This window comes from Trematomus bernacchii, unplaced genomic scaffold (genome assembly GCF_902827165.1).
Source record: "Trematomus bernacchii unplaced genomic scaffold, fTreBer1.1, whole genome shotgun sequence".
NCBI classification, from domain to species: domain Eukaryota; kingdom Metazoa; phylum Chordata; class Actinopteri; order Perciformes; family Nototheniidae; genus Trematomus; species Trematomus bernacchii.
Genome location: NW_022987679.1, coordinates 42,501 through 59,601, shown reverse-complemented (window position 1 = coordinate 59,601; position 17,101 = coordinate 42,501). Strand labels below are relative to the sequence as shown.

The window sequence follows — 17,101 nt, the reverse complement described above, 5'->3', positions numbered from 1 at the left end:
AAACACATTAAAAAGACCGTCAAAGGTTCAGTTTTCTTTCTTCATCAGGGTCTGTTTCTCTGTTGAGGACCTCAGCTTTATGGCCACTCTCATCCAAGATTTGGTCATTGAGTGTTACCTTCAAAAACTTAACAGGGACCATGAAAACGTTTTTTTCTTAAGTATCAAAACAGCAGGGAGTGGTAATATTACAGATGGAAATTGACCCCACAAATGTCTGAAGCTAAGATTTAAATGCATATGCTCAAGAAAAAGATGGAGAGACAGAGGGAACTTTGGCATTGGCATATTACCCTTCTTTGCAGAGAGAAGGCTTTTGTGAGATCAGGAAGAATATACAATACATTTCCTGATGTTTTTATGCAAAGCAACGTGTCAAGGTAAATAAGCTTTCAATATCCCAAACCATTGGAAGTGCTACAGTATTGGCTTTAAATAAGTTAGTGCTACTAACATTTTATTTTATTTTATAACAACGTTTTTAAAAGATAAGCAGACTGAAAGTGACTGACCAATCTGCAGGATTTCTCATTTTACAGATTAAGGGGCAAATGCCACCTCTCCTGGCTTTGTCATTCTGGATCAAATATTGCGATTCATCTCAATAGAGAGGCGAAGTCCCTCCCTTTCCGGGGGAGCTCCATGGGACCTTATTTAGGAAAAAGTGTGTATTGAAGTCAATGGAGAGAGAAAGATTATCTTTCGATCCCGTTTGAATTGTGCCACGAATTACACATATGATGTTTGTCAATTTAAAAGATCATTTTGCAAGTTAAATAAATTAAAATGTGTCGTAAAACTGTGAAGTAACACTTTTTTTGGTGTGAAACCGCTCAATGAACTACATCTCCCGTCTCGCACCACACACCAAGACGGCCGTCACGTTGGCACATTTCACTTCTTTCTTTCAGAATGAGGCGGAAAGTATTAAAAGAGGTGAAAATCACTCCAAGTCTGGGCATGTTGAGAGCTGTACATACACACAAGGGGAGTTAGTCGGTTCATAAGAGCCAGCATGCGGGACCGGGGTTCTGGGATTTGTAGTCTTTCTAGTTGCGTATTTTTCATAGTCTTATATTTCAACAGTTTTACGACAAACTGTGACTTTTTTTACATGGAAATGATTTTTTAAATTGACAAACATCATCTGTGTAATTCGTGGCACAATTCAAACGGGATCGAAAGATAATCTTTCTCTCTCCATTGACTTCAATACATCATTTTTCCGATACAAGGTCCCATGGGTAGTAGATGGGCGGGATTCGCCTCTCTATTACATAATCATAAGCCACAATATCAAATTTGATTACATTTGGATGGATAAACCCACTAAGCTGTTACACCATCTGCTGTTTTTCCAGCCCCTCTTTTCTGAGGGTTCCTGCCTTCCTACCTCCTGGGGGACCTCTCTGGTAGTCCAGCTGGTAGTCCAGGTCTCTGGGCTGGTAGTCCTGCTGGTAGAGAGGCTGCATGTCGGTCCTCATGCCTCCTGGTGGGGGGTACAAATCCTCCTGGGAGTGGTTGATCCGCTGGGAAGAGAAGAGGACATCGAGTAAGAGGCAAGAGAAGCTGGAACGTCAATGAAGTAAAGAACAGGGAAAGATTGAGACGTAAAATGGTAGTCACATAAATGAGAAGGGCGCATTAAAAGAGAAAGGTAGAAGACGGTGCAAAGACACCAGTTGTTCAGTATCCAAGACTATCTTCAAATGTACTTACATTGGAAATTAAAAAACAAAACGACTGACTTTTAAAGCAAACCAGTTGAAATGTAAAGTTGTATATGCCTATGAATACAAAGGCATTATAAGGGCCGTTGTAGGTTAAATAAAAGTATTAAAAATAAATAAAAATACATTTAAATAAGGTATTAGTATCCTAGATTTAAGGTATAAGAATCTGAATGTGGTCCCTTCAACAAAAAAAACATTTTCTGTTCATTTTCGGTTAATTTTAGAAAAGTTACATTAGAATTACCACTCAAGCATTTCCTATATTATTGTAGGTATTCTCCGATAGTGAAGCTGGTGTCTGAAGCTGCTCTTACCTGCATGCTGTTGTTGTTGTGGATGTTTTCCACCACAGGGAGGCGCTCTCTGTCCTCCACGCCCTGCCAGTGCTGAGGGGGTCCCGGCCCCGGACCCACCACCCGGTCTTGGCTCTTGGAGGCCGGGATGGTGAAGTACTCTCTGGGGTAGGTCTGGGTGGGGATGGGGTACTCCTCTGCGTGGGGGGGGGAGGGCTCGTCCTGATGGAGCAAACGTAATAATAATAATTAGTGTGAGAGATGGAAATATTTGGGACACCTTTCCAATACTTAACAGGCAGAGTGGTGAAGCAATGACTCCTAAATACTGGACACTAGTTAGCGCTTCCTGTTCACTCCTCCGAAAGTCAACTTTTTATGAATGTGTTTTTGGTTGTAATAATGAAATAAGGTGTATGGTAAACACAAGCTAACAATATATATGATTTATCAAATCTACGACATAAAATACAGTAAATATCCCACTGGTGAATTTAAACTGAGGTTTCTAAAAAAGTGTCTAAATTAAACGTCAATCACGGCCAACATTGTGACCGTGCTGTAGTTCCTTTATAGCCCAACGTTAGCCGCCTTTAGCTTAGCGGTGGTGACGTGAAGTCATGTGACCGTGCTGTAGTTCCTTTACAGCCCAACATTAGCCGCCTTTAGCTTAGCGGTGGTGATGTGAAGTCATGTGACCGTGCTGTAGTTCCTTTATAGCCCAACATTAGCCACCTTTAGCTTAGCGGTGGTGACGTTAAGTCATGTGAACGTGCTGTAGTTCCTTTATAGCCCAACATTAGCCACCTTTAACTTAGCGGTGGTGACGTGAAGTCATGTGACCGTGCTGTAGTTCCTTTACAGCCCAACATTAGCCTCCTTTAGCTTAGCGCTGGTGACTTGAAGTCATGTGACCGTGCTGTAGTTCCTTTATAGCCCAACATTAGCCACCTTTAGCTTAGCGGTGGTGACTTGAAGTCATGTGACCGTGCTGTAGTTCCTTTATAGCCCAACATTAGCCACCTTTAGCTTAGCGCTGGTGACTTGAAGTCATGTGACCGTGCTGTAGTTCCTTTACAGCCCAACATTAGCCACCTTTAGCTCAGCGGTGGTGACGTGAAGTCATGTGACCGTGCTGTAGTTCCTTTACAGCCCAACATTAGCCTCCTTTAGCTTAGCGGTGGTGACGTTAAGTCATGTGACCATGCTGTAGTTCCTTTATAGCCAAACATTAGCCACCTTTAGCTTAGCGGTGGTGACGTTAAGTCATGTGACCGTGCTGTAGTTCCTTTATAGCCCAACATTAGCCGCCTTTAGCTTAGCGGTGGTGACGTGAAGTCATGTGACCGTGCTGTAGTTCCTTTATAGCCCAACATTAGCCGCCTTTAGCTTAGCGGTGGTGACGTGAAGTCATGTGACCGTGCTGTAGTTCCTTTACAGCCTAACGTTAGAGTTTTATTTCTTGAAAGTGGTGTTAATAAGTGGAGATTGTCTTGCTGTCACCCAAAACGTGTAAGTATCATAAATGTGCGTTGGCCACAGATCTTATTTTCTGCAATATTCAAAAACCTCATTGTCTTTTGTCGAGGGAGATACAAAAATACATCATCACATGCACGTCTCTATCGGCAGGAAAGAGGATTCCTCATCTCTGCTCTAGATTTCTGTGTGTCCTCGAATCACATTTCGTCTGGTGGCACATTCCACATAGAGACGCCATTGACTTCCATCATAAAGTGACTCACGTCTGCACACAGGTTCCCGGTGGAGACGGAGGTGATTTTGGTGCCGGGTCCTCCGGGGTAAACCGCTTTGCTCGCAGGACTCTGGCTCTGATCTGAGGAGGGGGGAGAATAAAGAAAGCCATATTAAAAACAAGTCTAAAAGGTGTGCCTTGTTTTGACAGAGAGAGCAGCAGAAATACTTGAAATAACATTGCTTTTACGCACCAATGTGGACTTCATTCAAAAATCACATGTATATAATAATAGACAAATATTTAAATACAATACTTGACTGTTTTTGATGCTCTGAATTGGCCTAAGCACATACATCCCTACACTACCGTCTGTACTTAAGAGTGCACTGCTGCATCTATGACAAAAAATGCCTTACTATGATATCAAAATCTTACCAAGAAAAGTTATTTAAAATGCATTCACTAACAGTGCAATTACCTAAAGACTTCTAGGTGCAAAGGAGTCGTTAACTATTCAAAAAGTACCCAAAGTATTTACTGAAAGTGGTTTCTGAGGTTGTTTTTTTAAGACTTTTGCAGGCAGTGTTATGCCACTGTTTCCAAATCAGGGTGGAGTACTCAAAGAACAACACCAGTATTTCTCTCCCCTTATTTCCACTGCTGCCGATGCCAAGTCTACACCCACCATCATTTTTTATTTATATTTTTACCACAGATACTTTCCATTTCGTTTCATTTCATCAAGTCATTTTGAGGATTTTCTGCTTAATTTACGGCTTTAATAATGCTATGAGTATGTGATCAAATATAACATATCTTTTAACTCATGTCACATGCCATCCTTTTTATGAATTAAGAACTCCAATGCATTAAATAGATGTGAGCAGTAGTTAGAAGACAATTTGAAACATGGATACTTTTCTTAAATACTCATTTTACATTTCAATATGTGAACAACAGACCCAATTAAAGGAACATGTATAAATGCACTGGTGTCAGTTGGCTCACCCAAAAAACATGTGTCTTGAATACAGACACAAACACTATATATACTGGACTTCATGTCGTTTTAGTTACTTAAAGGTCCCCTATCATACTGTTTTTCATCAATATATTATAGGTCTCAGATATATACAGAGCCTGTCTCTGATTGGCTGAAATACCAAACAGATCATTGCAGCATCCCATAATCCCCTCTGTTTCAGCCCTGTTTCCAAAGTGCTGATTCTCTGTCTGTTACTTTAGATGAAAATAAGGAGCCCCTCCCCACACCCCTCTGAGAGAGATTTGGTTAAAAATAACACAATGGTGCTCTAGGAGGAGATTCAGGTGATAAGGTGGGGGGGGGGGTTACCTTGGTTGCTGATTGGCTAATGGTTACACAAGCCAAAAAATCGTTATGACATCATAAAGTGGCCAAAATCTGATCAGCTCATTTTCAGACAGGTTTTTATATAAATGGATCAGGACAAAAAGAGAGAGAATCTTTGTTCCTGAAACTTTCAGAATCTCTTTACACAGAGGGGACACATGTTGATGTAGAAGAGACATGAAGAAGAGGGGACACATGTTGATGAAGAAGAGACATGAAGAAGAGGGGACACATGTTGATGTAGAAGAGACATGAAGAAGAGGGGACACATGTTGATGTAGAAGAGACATGAAGAAGAGGGGACACATGTTGATGTAGAAGAGACATGAAGAAGAGGGGACACATGTTGATGTAGAAGAGACATGAAGAAGAGGGGACACATGCTGATGTAGAAGAGACATGAAGAAGAGGGGACACATGTTGATGTAGAAGAGACATGAAGAAGAGGGGACACGTGTTGATGTAGAAGAGACATGAAGAAGAGGGGACACATGTGATGTAGAAGAGACATGAAGAAGAGGGGAACACATGTTGATGTAGAAGAGACATGGAGAAGAGGGGACACATGTTGATGTAGAAGAGACATGGAGAAGAGGGGACACATGTTGATGTAGAAGAGACATGGAGAAGAGGGACACATGTTGATGTAGAAGAGACATGAAGAAGAGGGGACACATGTTGATGTAGAAAAGACATGAAGAAGAGGGGACACATGTTGATGTAGAAGAGACATGAAGAAGAGGGGACACATGTTGATGTAGAAGAGACATGAAGAAGAGGGGACACATGGTGATGTAGAAGAAGACATGGAGAAGAGGGGACACATGTTGATGTAGAAGAGACATGATAGAAGAGGGGACACATGTTGATGAAGAAGAGACATGAAGAAGAGGGGACACATGTTGATGTAGAAGAGACATGAAGAAGAGGGGACACATGTTGATGTAGAAGAGACATGAAGAAGAGGGGACACATGTTGATGTAGAAGAGACATGAAGAAGAGGGGACACATGTTGATGTAGAAGAGACATGAAGAAGAGGGGACACATGTTGATGTTGAAGAGACATGAAGAAGAGGGGACACATGTTGATGTAGAAGAGACATGAAGAAGAGGGGACACATGTTGATGTAGAAGAGACATGAAGTAGAGGGGACACATGTTGATGTAGAAGAGACATGAAGAAGAGGGGACACATGTTGATGTAGAAGAGACATGAAGAAGAGGGGACACATGTTGATGTAGAAGAGACATGAAGTAGAGGGGACACATGTTGATGTAGAAGAGACATGAGGAAGAGGGGACACATGTTGATGTAGAAGAGACATGAAGAAGAGGGGACACATGTTGATGTAGAAGAGACATGAAGAAGAGGGGACACATGTTGATGTAGAAGAAAAATGAAGAAGTGGATTTTGCATAATAGGTGACCGTTAAGAAAGTCTTTGTGAGTAGAGGGTCTTACTGGCTACGTTGGGGCTGGACCGGTGGTCGGCTCGGTTCTTGAGCAGCCGGTCTTCGTTGGTCTTCTTTGGTTCGGGGTACGAGTCCCAGCCGGCCTGCGGACTCTCCGGAGAGCCGTTCTGCACCGAGTTGTTGTAAAGCTCGAAGCCCTCGCTCTTTGGTCGCAGCTTTCCGTTCTTATCACGCCCTCGGTCTGCAGCTGGAGGGACGAGACAGAGAGAATGGACGCTTGAATTTGTTGTTGCAGTAATAACAAATATCACTATCATTATTTTCTTAATGCAGATTTTCTTTTACTTTGTGGCAATGATTTGACATTACATCAAATCATTGGGCAGTTTGGGTGATTCAAACGTAATAATGTTACGGGCCTTTTGTTCTGTCTAAAACCTTTCCTTAGAACATTTTATGAATTGTAAGGTGTCCTTGGGTGCTCTCTAAATATAATTAATTATTATTCATTCCTACTTTAGGAATATAAAACCTTAAAAAGGACTTATTGTCAGGTTCATATCAACATGTAGTGTCTCTACTCTGACATGTCTCCATGCTTAAATGTTCAAAAAGCTCTTCTCATACTGCCTGTGCTGCAGCACCTCTTCTCTTTCTGGAGGGATTTTAGCCTTTGCAGACCATTTACATGCACTAAAACCTATATAACACTACAGGAAAAGGAAAACCCAGAGAAGCCTAACAGGGCCCCTTTTTAAAAGAGAGTTAAGTGTAACGACTTCCCTCCTGAGTCTCTATGTCTGCTCCCTGACTCTGTGAGAATCTACACTTTGACTTGTCCAGTTTCCAAACACTAAAGAGTGACCGGAGTCCTTCACAGCCCGGAGGTTACATTTCACCGTCTGACTGGAAAACAGGCTGTGGTCGAGGGAGAAACACCCGTTAGCGTCATCCTGCACCGCAGAAGACTTCCTTAATGAATCTGGGGTCACATTCCAGCGGACAAAGACCAGCACAGAGCCAGACAACCCCGTAAACTCTGTCCCAACATGTGTGTATGTGTGTGTGGACACGCTTACACACACACACACACATATCTGTCTGTAGCCACAAACACTCATTATGTCTTTCAGTCTGCAGGACTTTTTTTATACGGGGCTGCAGAGAAGACAACAAGGACTCAGTGTCTGGACCAGTCTGCTTCTCCTCTTTCACACCAGAAGCTGTTATTAACTAATGGTGGAACTGACAATAGTCCATTCATTACATGTTACACAGAAGCTGCACAATCTGTTCTGGCTTTTCATTTAACACTTTTTCTAATTGTCATGATTGTTCAAGACGTGACAAACAGCTGGAATGCAAATTGTATTTTGCTCTTGATTAATGAACATCACATTTTTTACAAGCACACATGTCTGAAGTGATGGTCCACACATCTTTTTATTCAATATAAAAAAAACAACAGTCCGTTTTCTCACTTGAGAGACTGGAAGAACAAAATAAGACTTTTTTTAATTGAAAGATTACATAAAAACGATTGTTTGATTATAAAAATCGTTGCAAACACATTTTTTATCAATAGAATATTAATCTGCAAAGTTTTTAAACTACATCATTAAGCACCAAAAGTAAAAGGTTCCTCAATTTCATGAGAAACAAGAACGTTATTCTATAAAATAAACTGTACAATTGCAAAAAAAACGAATAAATAAATAAGTCAGATGCAAAATATGAATGACTTTTAAACAGTTTGCATGTGTGTGTTCTCACCTCGGGGCAGCAAGGGGCTCGGCTGGTTCAGGAGCGTTGCCAGACCGTGGTAGATGGCTCCCTGCTTCGCCACCTCCAGAGTCACCACTGCACCCGTCCTCGTCATCAACTCCGCAGCCCTGAGAAAACACACACACACACACACACACACACACACACACACACACACACACACACACACACACACACACACACACACACACACACACACACACACACACACACACACACACACACACACACACACACACACACACACACACACACACACACACACACACACCACACACCACACACACACACACACACACACACAACACACACACACACACACACACACACACACACACACACACACACACACACACACACACACACACACACACACACACATATATATATATAGTTCTAGATAAAGATAGAGAAATAGCAATATATATAAAATAGCAAAACTATTAGCATCATAATGTTCAAATGTTTAAATTCAAAGCTTTATTGGCAAGACCATATCAAACACACAGTATGACAAAGCAAGAAATTAAGTTTGACACAACTGATGGATATCATAAATCTAAACTATGATAATGCAAATACTATCAATGTAATAAAACGTGTGTGTGTGTGTGCGCGTATGTGTGTGTGTGTGTGTGTGTGTGTGTGTGTGTGTGTGTGATAGTAAAAGTGCTCATGCAGTATGGCCCATTTTATAATAACGTATGGGTTATTATTGGATCATAATTATTGATGAATTAATTGTTCATTCTTGCAGCTGGTTATGGAGGAGATAACTTTAACCATTGTATCTTTTATGTAGCTAGTAAACCTGTGTAAAGTATAGTATAGGCCTTCTTAACAGCACGATGATTAGAAAGTATGATAGAAATTATTATATCGATTCTTTCAGTGGACTATTATACATAAGTTTGGAAGATAATGAACGTATTCGCCTGTTTGAAGACACACTTATGGAGCTTTTATGATCAAGAAAAGGCAAGGAATATATGAATCATTTCCAGAGACTCATTTGGGAACAATCGTGCAGTTTATCAGACACATATTAACACACAGAAAGTCTCTGTGTTATTTTCTGTTATTGCCACATGTGCGTAGAGCTTACAGCAAATCCTCTGAACAGCTGAGAGGCAGATCACACGAGGTAATGAGCCATGTGGGTTTGATTTGATGGATTTCAGGGAATGCAACATTAACAGCCTGATGCTGAGCAGAGAACACGCTCTGATCCCATGTTTGGAAATATCTCAGGATCTGACATCAACCAGACATTAAGGCTGCAAATAATGCTAAATCCTGACATGCAAGGAGTCACCTGCAGGAGGGGGAAACTGAACAGGAAAATCCACTCTGATTAACTTTGTAATGGCTTCATAGGATAAGTGCTGCAACCTGGATGCAAAAGCAATTAGGCAAATTGTTTGTAAATCCAGTCTGACTTCTCGCACAGTCTGTACGCAGAGGAGAAGAGGAATAACTGGATGAATCTGAGAGGGACTTCTCTGCTGTTGCCAAAACACACACACCCTTTTTCTGCTTGTGTTTTAAACATGTTTGGAAAGTTTTGTCTTTTTTTCACGAGGACAAATGCAAAAACCGCAACTCTGTGGTCTCTGTCCAAGATGTGGTTATCTGACGTCAACATGATATTAAAGTTTTCCAAATGTTTTCAATTCCCAAAATAGAATTCAAACAGAGTTTCGTCATCAGCGAGACCATAACTACGTCAGTACTCTGCGGGTAGGTGGTTGAGGATATAAACACAAAAATACTACGTGTCCCCACTTCTCCTTTTACGTGTTTTTGGAGGATTGTCAATATACGTATATATCTGTACCGTTGATGTGTTTATATTCACGGGTGCACATAACTGTGCGGCAAACATCTGAAATGCGTACTGGCACTTGTCTCACTAAGCGTATTTCCATTTTATATATTTTTTACTCCCTAAAACCTGTTAATTGTCTGCTACTGAGAAGTGATAATCAGAAATGTGGATTTAATGACTAATGGAAATACAGAAAAGATAGTCAATTCAGAAAAATACATTATTTCACAGCCATGTAGCCTTTAAAACCTACACTTACAGTCTTAAGATATCCAAAATGTAAAGTGATATCTAGTGTCACAATATCGTTATATCAGTTTGTTGCCAACCATAATTCATTTAAAGGTCATCTGGGAATTAACCATATCTAATTGTGTGAATGGAAATGAGCGTAAGCACACTATCATATCTCTCGATTTCTGAGCACTGAACCCTTTAAATGTGTCTTCCGCAAACAAAACATCGAAATATTAGCAGTAATTTGACCCGTGTCTTTACCTCTCCTGTGATAGGCCGACGAGGCTGCGTCCATCTACGCTCAGCAGCTGGTCACCTGCAGCCAGACGACCGTCCTGCAAACACACACACACACACACACCCCTCATCATGAGTCACTGTGTGTGTTTTTCCTCATGCTTTTCTGTTATAATAGCAGTTTGTGTGTGTTCTCACCACGTCCGCTGCTCCTCCTTTCACCACAGACTTGACGTAGATGCCCAGCTTCTCCTGACCAGCACCCTGCAGACAGAAAGACAACGAGACACACACAGGTTAACCAAAAAGTCCAACAAAAAAACACATTTCACACCTTAAGAAAACATGAAAAACGCTAAATATTAAACAGTAATTTATTCCACAAAATGGCACGTGAACAGGTCTGAGGCCAGTGTGAATATTAGGATGCTGTCCTGCTGAATTTTAAATGTGTGGCGTCACAAGAGCAGCACAATCGAATGGACATTTTATCCAAACCGCAAAGTGCAATATCCAGTATCACAGTAAGCGCAATCTCAACCAAAAAATGCCAAACTCAAAAGACATGGAGCACTGAGAACAGAAATTAGCATTAGTAGAGTATCAATGTGGAAAACAATCATTTCTGCATTTACACAGTTTTGAAAGCTCCCGTAGAAAATGGAAATGTAAGAAGTTTTCGCCACCGCTCGTCTATTTTGACAATATAAATAAGAGGCAACATGAATCCAGTCTAAATGTGCTGACACCGAACAGGATGGGATTATAAAGCTGTCGTTTCCTGAGCCTCTTTTATCCGAGGTAACAAGTTCACCAACACGTCAAACTGAAACATTTCAAGACGTTTAAAGAGTCAACACATTTATCTTTCATTTCCCCGCTTACATTCTGGTTTTCTTCGCTGTAGTAGAGGGATATTTACTGCTGGAACAAGAGCAGGAATCTTATTTTATGTCATAATATTTTCTTTAAACCAAATCCTTTCTTCACCAAGTAGCAACAAAGAACAGAAATACAGATAAAAAGGGGTGTGTGTGTGAGAGTGTGTGTGAGTGTGAGTGTGAGTGTGAGTGTGAGTGTGTGAGTGTGTGAGTGTGAGTGAGTGAGTGTGAGTGTGAGCGAGTGCGAGTGCGAGTGCGAGTGCGAGTGCGAGTGCGAGTGCGAGTGCGAGTGCGAGTGTGTGCGAGTGCGAGTGCGAGTGCGTGAGTGTGTGTGCGTGTGCGTGTGAGCGAGTGTGAGTGTGTGCGTGAGTGTGAGTGTGTGTGTGTGCGTGTGCGTGTGCGCGTGAGCGTGAGCGAGTGTGTGTGTGTGTGTGTGTGGGAGGTGGTTTACACTGCTGGCATGTTATCAGTCGTTTCACACACTCCCATCTTGACATGTTTATCCTCAGAGTTTGTCCTGCAGTAAAACCCAGACAAATATTTTCTGTTAAAGACATTGTTGGACTGAATGTGTTTTTGACTTGCAACACTTTTCAGGCTCAAACACATTCTTTAGTTTATAAACTGCTTTTTTTGCTTTTGGACAGTGAACTAAGAGCGGAAAATAGTGACGAAACTTTCTTTCATTACTTTCAGACATGCTTCTACTTTTAAAAGCGGGTCTTGATTCAATACAGGACCTAAAGATTACTTATTATTCTATATTTTCAGGTTCATATTTGTATTTTGTGCGTCTACTGTGACATGTTTCAATGCTTAATGTTCAAAAAGGGGGAAGTGTGTGGGGGTAACACAGGGATTTTAGCATTTGCAGACCATGTACTGTCCATGCACAAAAACCTGTATAACACACCGACTAAAGGGAAGGGAAAACCCCAACAAGTATAAAAGGGGCCTCTTCAACCAGAACACACCACAGGATCTGATGCACACACTACCTAGACAATAAGAATCACAGCATGTCGATAAAACCACTCATAAACCAGCAGAGTGGATTAAAAAGACTACTAATTGGTGCCATTTGTGAGACCTGGCAACATGGCACAGTGTGTGTGTGTGTGTGTGTGTGTGTGTGTGTGTGTGTGTGTGTGTGTTAAAATGAAGCAGGGGTTACTCTCAGGTTAATTGCTCTACTGTTTGCAGCGTACATGTGTTAACTGTTTATCAGCTGTAGTGCAGAAGATAAAGACGCCTGTTCAAACTACAGAAATTCAATTCTAGAGTTCCTTAGAACATTTTAACATCACATAGATAAGGATTTTACATGTTTTTTATAATCTAATGCTGGTAAATGAATAGGCGCTTTTACAGTACACCGGAGTACTTTTCCAAGTATAGTTCCGATATAGTTCCGAAAATGTGCGTTCACACCAAAAAAATCCGGAACTAGAATTTAGTTCATGAGAACCTTTTCACCCCCTTTTCAGTCCCTGCTAGAGAGCAGGTACTTTCATGAGAGAAAAAGGTTCCCATTTCTGATTGGCTGGGCGGATTGCAAACCACGCCCCGTAAAACTCCCAAAAAGTTTTGTGAAGCCGCCATTTTATTTGCTTGCATTAACATTATTAGCATTAGCATTAGCATTAGCTCCGCGCACCAACGGAGAGAGACTAACTTATGGCAACACAAAATAAAACATGGGAGCGGTGGAGTGATGAGGAGGTGTCGGCGTTCTGTCGATTTACTCGGAAGCCAGTCCCCAACTCCGGGGACTTCCGGCCGGGGACTTCGGGTGGCAGTATACGCCGTGAAGTTGTTTGCGGCCTGCCAGTAAACCCAAAGCAGAAGAAGAAGAAGTGACGTCAGAGGCTTCATTTGCGTAATCTTCCCTCAGGGAACTTATTCCGGTGTGAACGCAATCTGCTCTTTAGTTCATCAGAACTAAAGAGTTCATCAGAACTAAGTACGGCAAAGTACTTATTGAATAAACAAGAAGGGACATCAAGGCCTGTAATACATGATTTATTTAAAACAATTTTATCATATTTTTGTCAGGACTTTCCAGTAATTTTCAATGGTATTAAATGTAACTCAAGGACTTGTGAAAACCTACATATTATATAAAAATAGTAAACAAATTATGAAAAAATTCGAAAAATGTGATTTATTTTGAGCTCGTTTTTTTGCTTTCCTGTGGCAGGAAACAACCTGTAAATATAAAAGGACATACATCTGGGTTCAGAAAGGTTCAAACGGATCGGTTTGTTTCGAAAATAACAATGAGCTTTGTGTTGCCTTCAATTCAAATTCCTGAGCCTTCATATTGTAGCACATCTTTGAACCGAATGGATTGATTGTGGGGCAAAAACAGGATATCAGAAAAATATAATTTCTTGAATTACTTGCATTTTTTTGGGCTATTTATTAACTGAATGTGAATTGAGTGAATAGAGAAACATTCTGCATGTGTCACATCCAAGAAGACAGCAGAAGCATCAAGCCTTCAAATTATTTCCCCCACAGTGTTTCGTTCAGTCCGTAAATGTGCATTTTCCTTTGTGATAATGAGTCTGGATTCATGCAGTCATGGACTTCCTGTGAGTGACATTAACATGAGAGACTGTCTGTCTCCAGTCTGTTGTACATTACAGAAGACATTCTGTAAAGAGCCTCTTGTTTTCAGCTTCGTGCACTTTGAGGGATTGAGGCGCCAAATACAGGCTCCAGAGACACTAGTAGGAATTTCCTGAATCCCCTGAGGGTGTTCAGAGTGGCTTTTAGCGAGTTAAAGGGGTCCGAAAGGGGGGTCAGAGGGGCCAGAAGTTCTAGCACAAGTACTGTTCATCAGCAGAAATGAAAACTGTTCTGCATATGAGCACGTCTGATGCATTGCTTTCATTTGACATGACTTTATAAAGCTTCATTCTGTATTACTCACAATGGTTGTACTTGAAGAGTCACCTCGTTTCCTTTGATGGCAATTATGTAAAGGTCCCATGTCATGGCCATTTCTACTGATCATAATTCCATTGTTGAGGTCTACTAAAATAAATGTATATTGTGCAATTTTCCAAACTCACATTGGTTTCTCATACAGCATCTCTGTATAGTATGTGTATTCACTCTCTGTCCTAAACGGCTTGTTGGAGCTCCTGCCCCCCCCCCCCCCCCTGTGAGCCCAGTGGCCGTCGAGCGAGACACAGCGAAACCATCCTGAACACACACACACACACACACACACGCCCGCAGCCTGGCTGGGAGTTTGTGTGTGTGCTCACACACCGACTCACAGCCTTGCCGCGTCCCGCCGTCTCAGGGAGGAGAAATCGGCAGAGCTGCAGCTGAGAAAAGATTGAGTGTGTGAGGAAGTCCGTGGATTGGTCAATTTGGACCAATCCACGGACTTAACGTAACGGCTCAGCGGACGTAACGTAACGGCTCCACGGATTGGTCCATTTGGGTATGGGCACGTCACTGTACCCAGGAAGCAAACAATGGAAAAAGAGAAATCCCCAACGAGGCGTTCTGGGGCAGCATAGACAGGTCTTTCCTGTGTTAGAGTTTTACTCGCTACAGGGTGTACTTTGAGGGTTTGTGACTCTGCAGACCGTTTACATGCAGAAAAACCTTCATAACACACAAGGGGACGGGTAGTAACCGGAAAAGCATGACATGGGCCCTTTAAGTCATGAAAGACACAGCGGCACATCATTCAAAAAATACAAGGCAGTAAATGTAAAGTAGCTGTGAGTTCTTGGTTATGAATGATTTTAAAACGCTTTAATTATTTTTGCTGTGATACAAATCCCCTGCTTTTCATGCCTCCAGTTGTGAAGCCACAATTAGGTTCATCTTGTGGTAAAAATAAACTGCAGACATGTCAGGCAGGATTATGCAACGAGCAACAGAACCACGGATAACACTTTTGTTATGTTGATGCTACAAACAGCCCGTTTCATTAGAAATGCAAGTGGAGCCGTGAAGACACAATATCATCAAATCAATGTGTCTACAAAACATCTTTAAAATATGTGTTTACTTGAGCTCTTTAGTGGATTTTAGTAGACTTATTACCCTGATTATCAGCAACACGGTGCAAATACCAACATCTTAATGTGTCAAGATAGCAAAAACATGTTTATACATTCATTGCAATATATAAAGCCTTTCTGCAATGCAAACACATCGGTGAATGCACACGCAAACTAAGGATGTAAAGACATGCTGCACCGTGAGACACACAGCAGGTTTGTTTATATGATTTGAAGTTTTAAAGGATCAGAGTGAAACCAGATATATACAGACATGATCAACATGAACACCCATCTTTTGAAGAAGCGTTTCCTGTAAATGAGGACATCATCTGTTTAGAAAAAAAGACATTATCCATAAGAATAGTTGGAATACCAGAGAGAGAGCTGAGCGGTTTGATTTACTGTGTTTTAATGGACAGCTCTGGTAAGTGCCCGGACACAACAAATCAAGCGTACCTTAAAGATGCCAGGTCTGTATTTGGCCTGAAGAGGAGGGATGTTTTAAACAAGCCCTCCACCGAAGCTTTGGTGAAAACTTGATGAGTTTTAATAACAAAACTCAGATCACCAGAGGCCTGTACTACGAAGCCGGTTCAACATAACCTGGATATGTTTGAGTTACCCGGTTTACCTAATCCAAAACAAACGCGCTCTCGCTAAGCGGTCCTACGACGCTGGTTATCAACTCGTTAACTCAAGCCAGCCGTGTCCTATCTAGTTAGGTGCGCGTTCACATGAAAGGGGTGGTATTTGGAGCATTTGACCAATCACAAACATGGAGAAGCGTACTGACAGCGCAGCGTCATACTTCCTGAATGAAAAGTGAACTTTAATATTAGACATATGAAGAAGTTAAACTTTAAACATCCATGACTTAAACACTTTATCCAGGATAAAAGCCACATAGCTGCACCTGCAAGGTGAATACAGCTGGTAAAAGAAAAAGTGTTTGAATGCGTACATTAACAGGTTTATGAAATCACTGCCCCGTCCAAGACACGAGTGGATCTGACTTTAATTACATTTGACTCGAGTGTTTCGTCAACTTAATGTGTTGCTTAAAATAATACTTCTGCATACAGTATGTGACACTGTGAGTGTTGCACGGCCAGATACGGCTCAAGAAGCTGACTCAAATAAGGAAATATATGATACATTATGATGTGATATGATATGAATGATAATGGGACACATCGACGTCTGCACTCACAGTGCCGCGGACTGTACTTAATGTTACTCTGATCCGGTTACTTATGTCGTGGCAGATATTTAAGTAAGCTTTCTTAACGCTAATGTTATAATAGTCAGATTGCTCTGAAGATGGGAGGGGATATTCTATTAATTTTCACGTTCACACAGTCAGTTGATTTTTGCCGGCCGTCTTTCCTGCAATGGCAGTTTTTCTGTATTTCCTCTATCCTGTAATATGACTTCGCTTTAAACTCCGCACACTGAGCTCTGATTGGTCAGCAGGCGGTGCTTTCACTGAGTTGATCTCTTATCCTGGAACCTAACCTGCTCCGGACCAGGCTAGCCGCTCAGCATAAGTTACCATGGAGATCTAGCCTGCTAAAAAGAGAACCAGCG

At 41.5% G+C, this 17,101-nt stretch overlaps 1 protein-coding gene across 1 annotated transcript in view; it reads right to left on the bottom strand.

Annotated features, from left to right (window-relative positions):
- Positions 1–1,393: 1,393 nt before the first annotated feature.
- afdna (afadin, adherens junction formation factor a) overlaps positions 1,394–17,101 on the bottom strand; it is a gene marked incomplete at both ends in the record, with an annotated part of 57,840 nt that continues 42,132 nt past the window's right edge. The window contains 7 exon segments of the mRNA XM_034136277.1: positions 1,394–1,529; positions 2,048–2,248; positions 3,772–3,863; positions 6,562–6,759; positions 8,286–8,404; positions 10,624–10,697; positions 10,798–10,863. Coding sequence (XP_033992168.1) covers positions 1,394–1,529; positions 2,048–2,248; positions 3,772–3,863; positions 6,562–6,759; positions 8,286–8,404; positions 10,624–10,697; positions 10,798–10,863 — 886 coding nt within the window.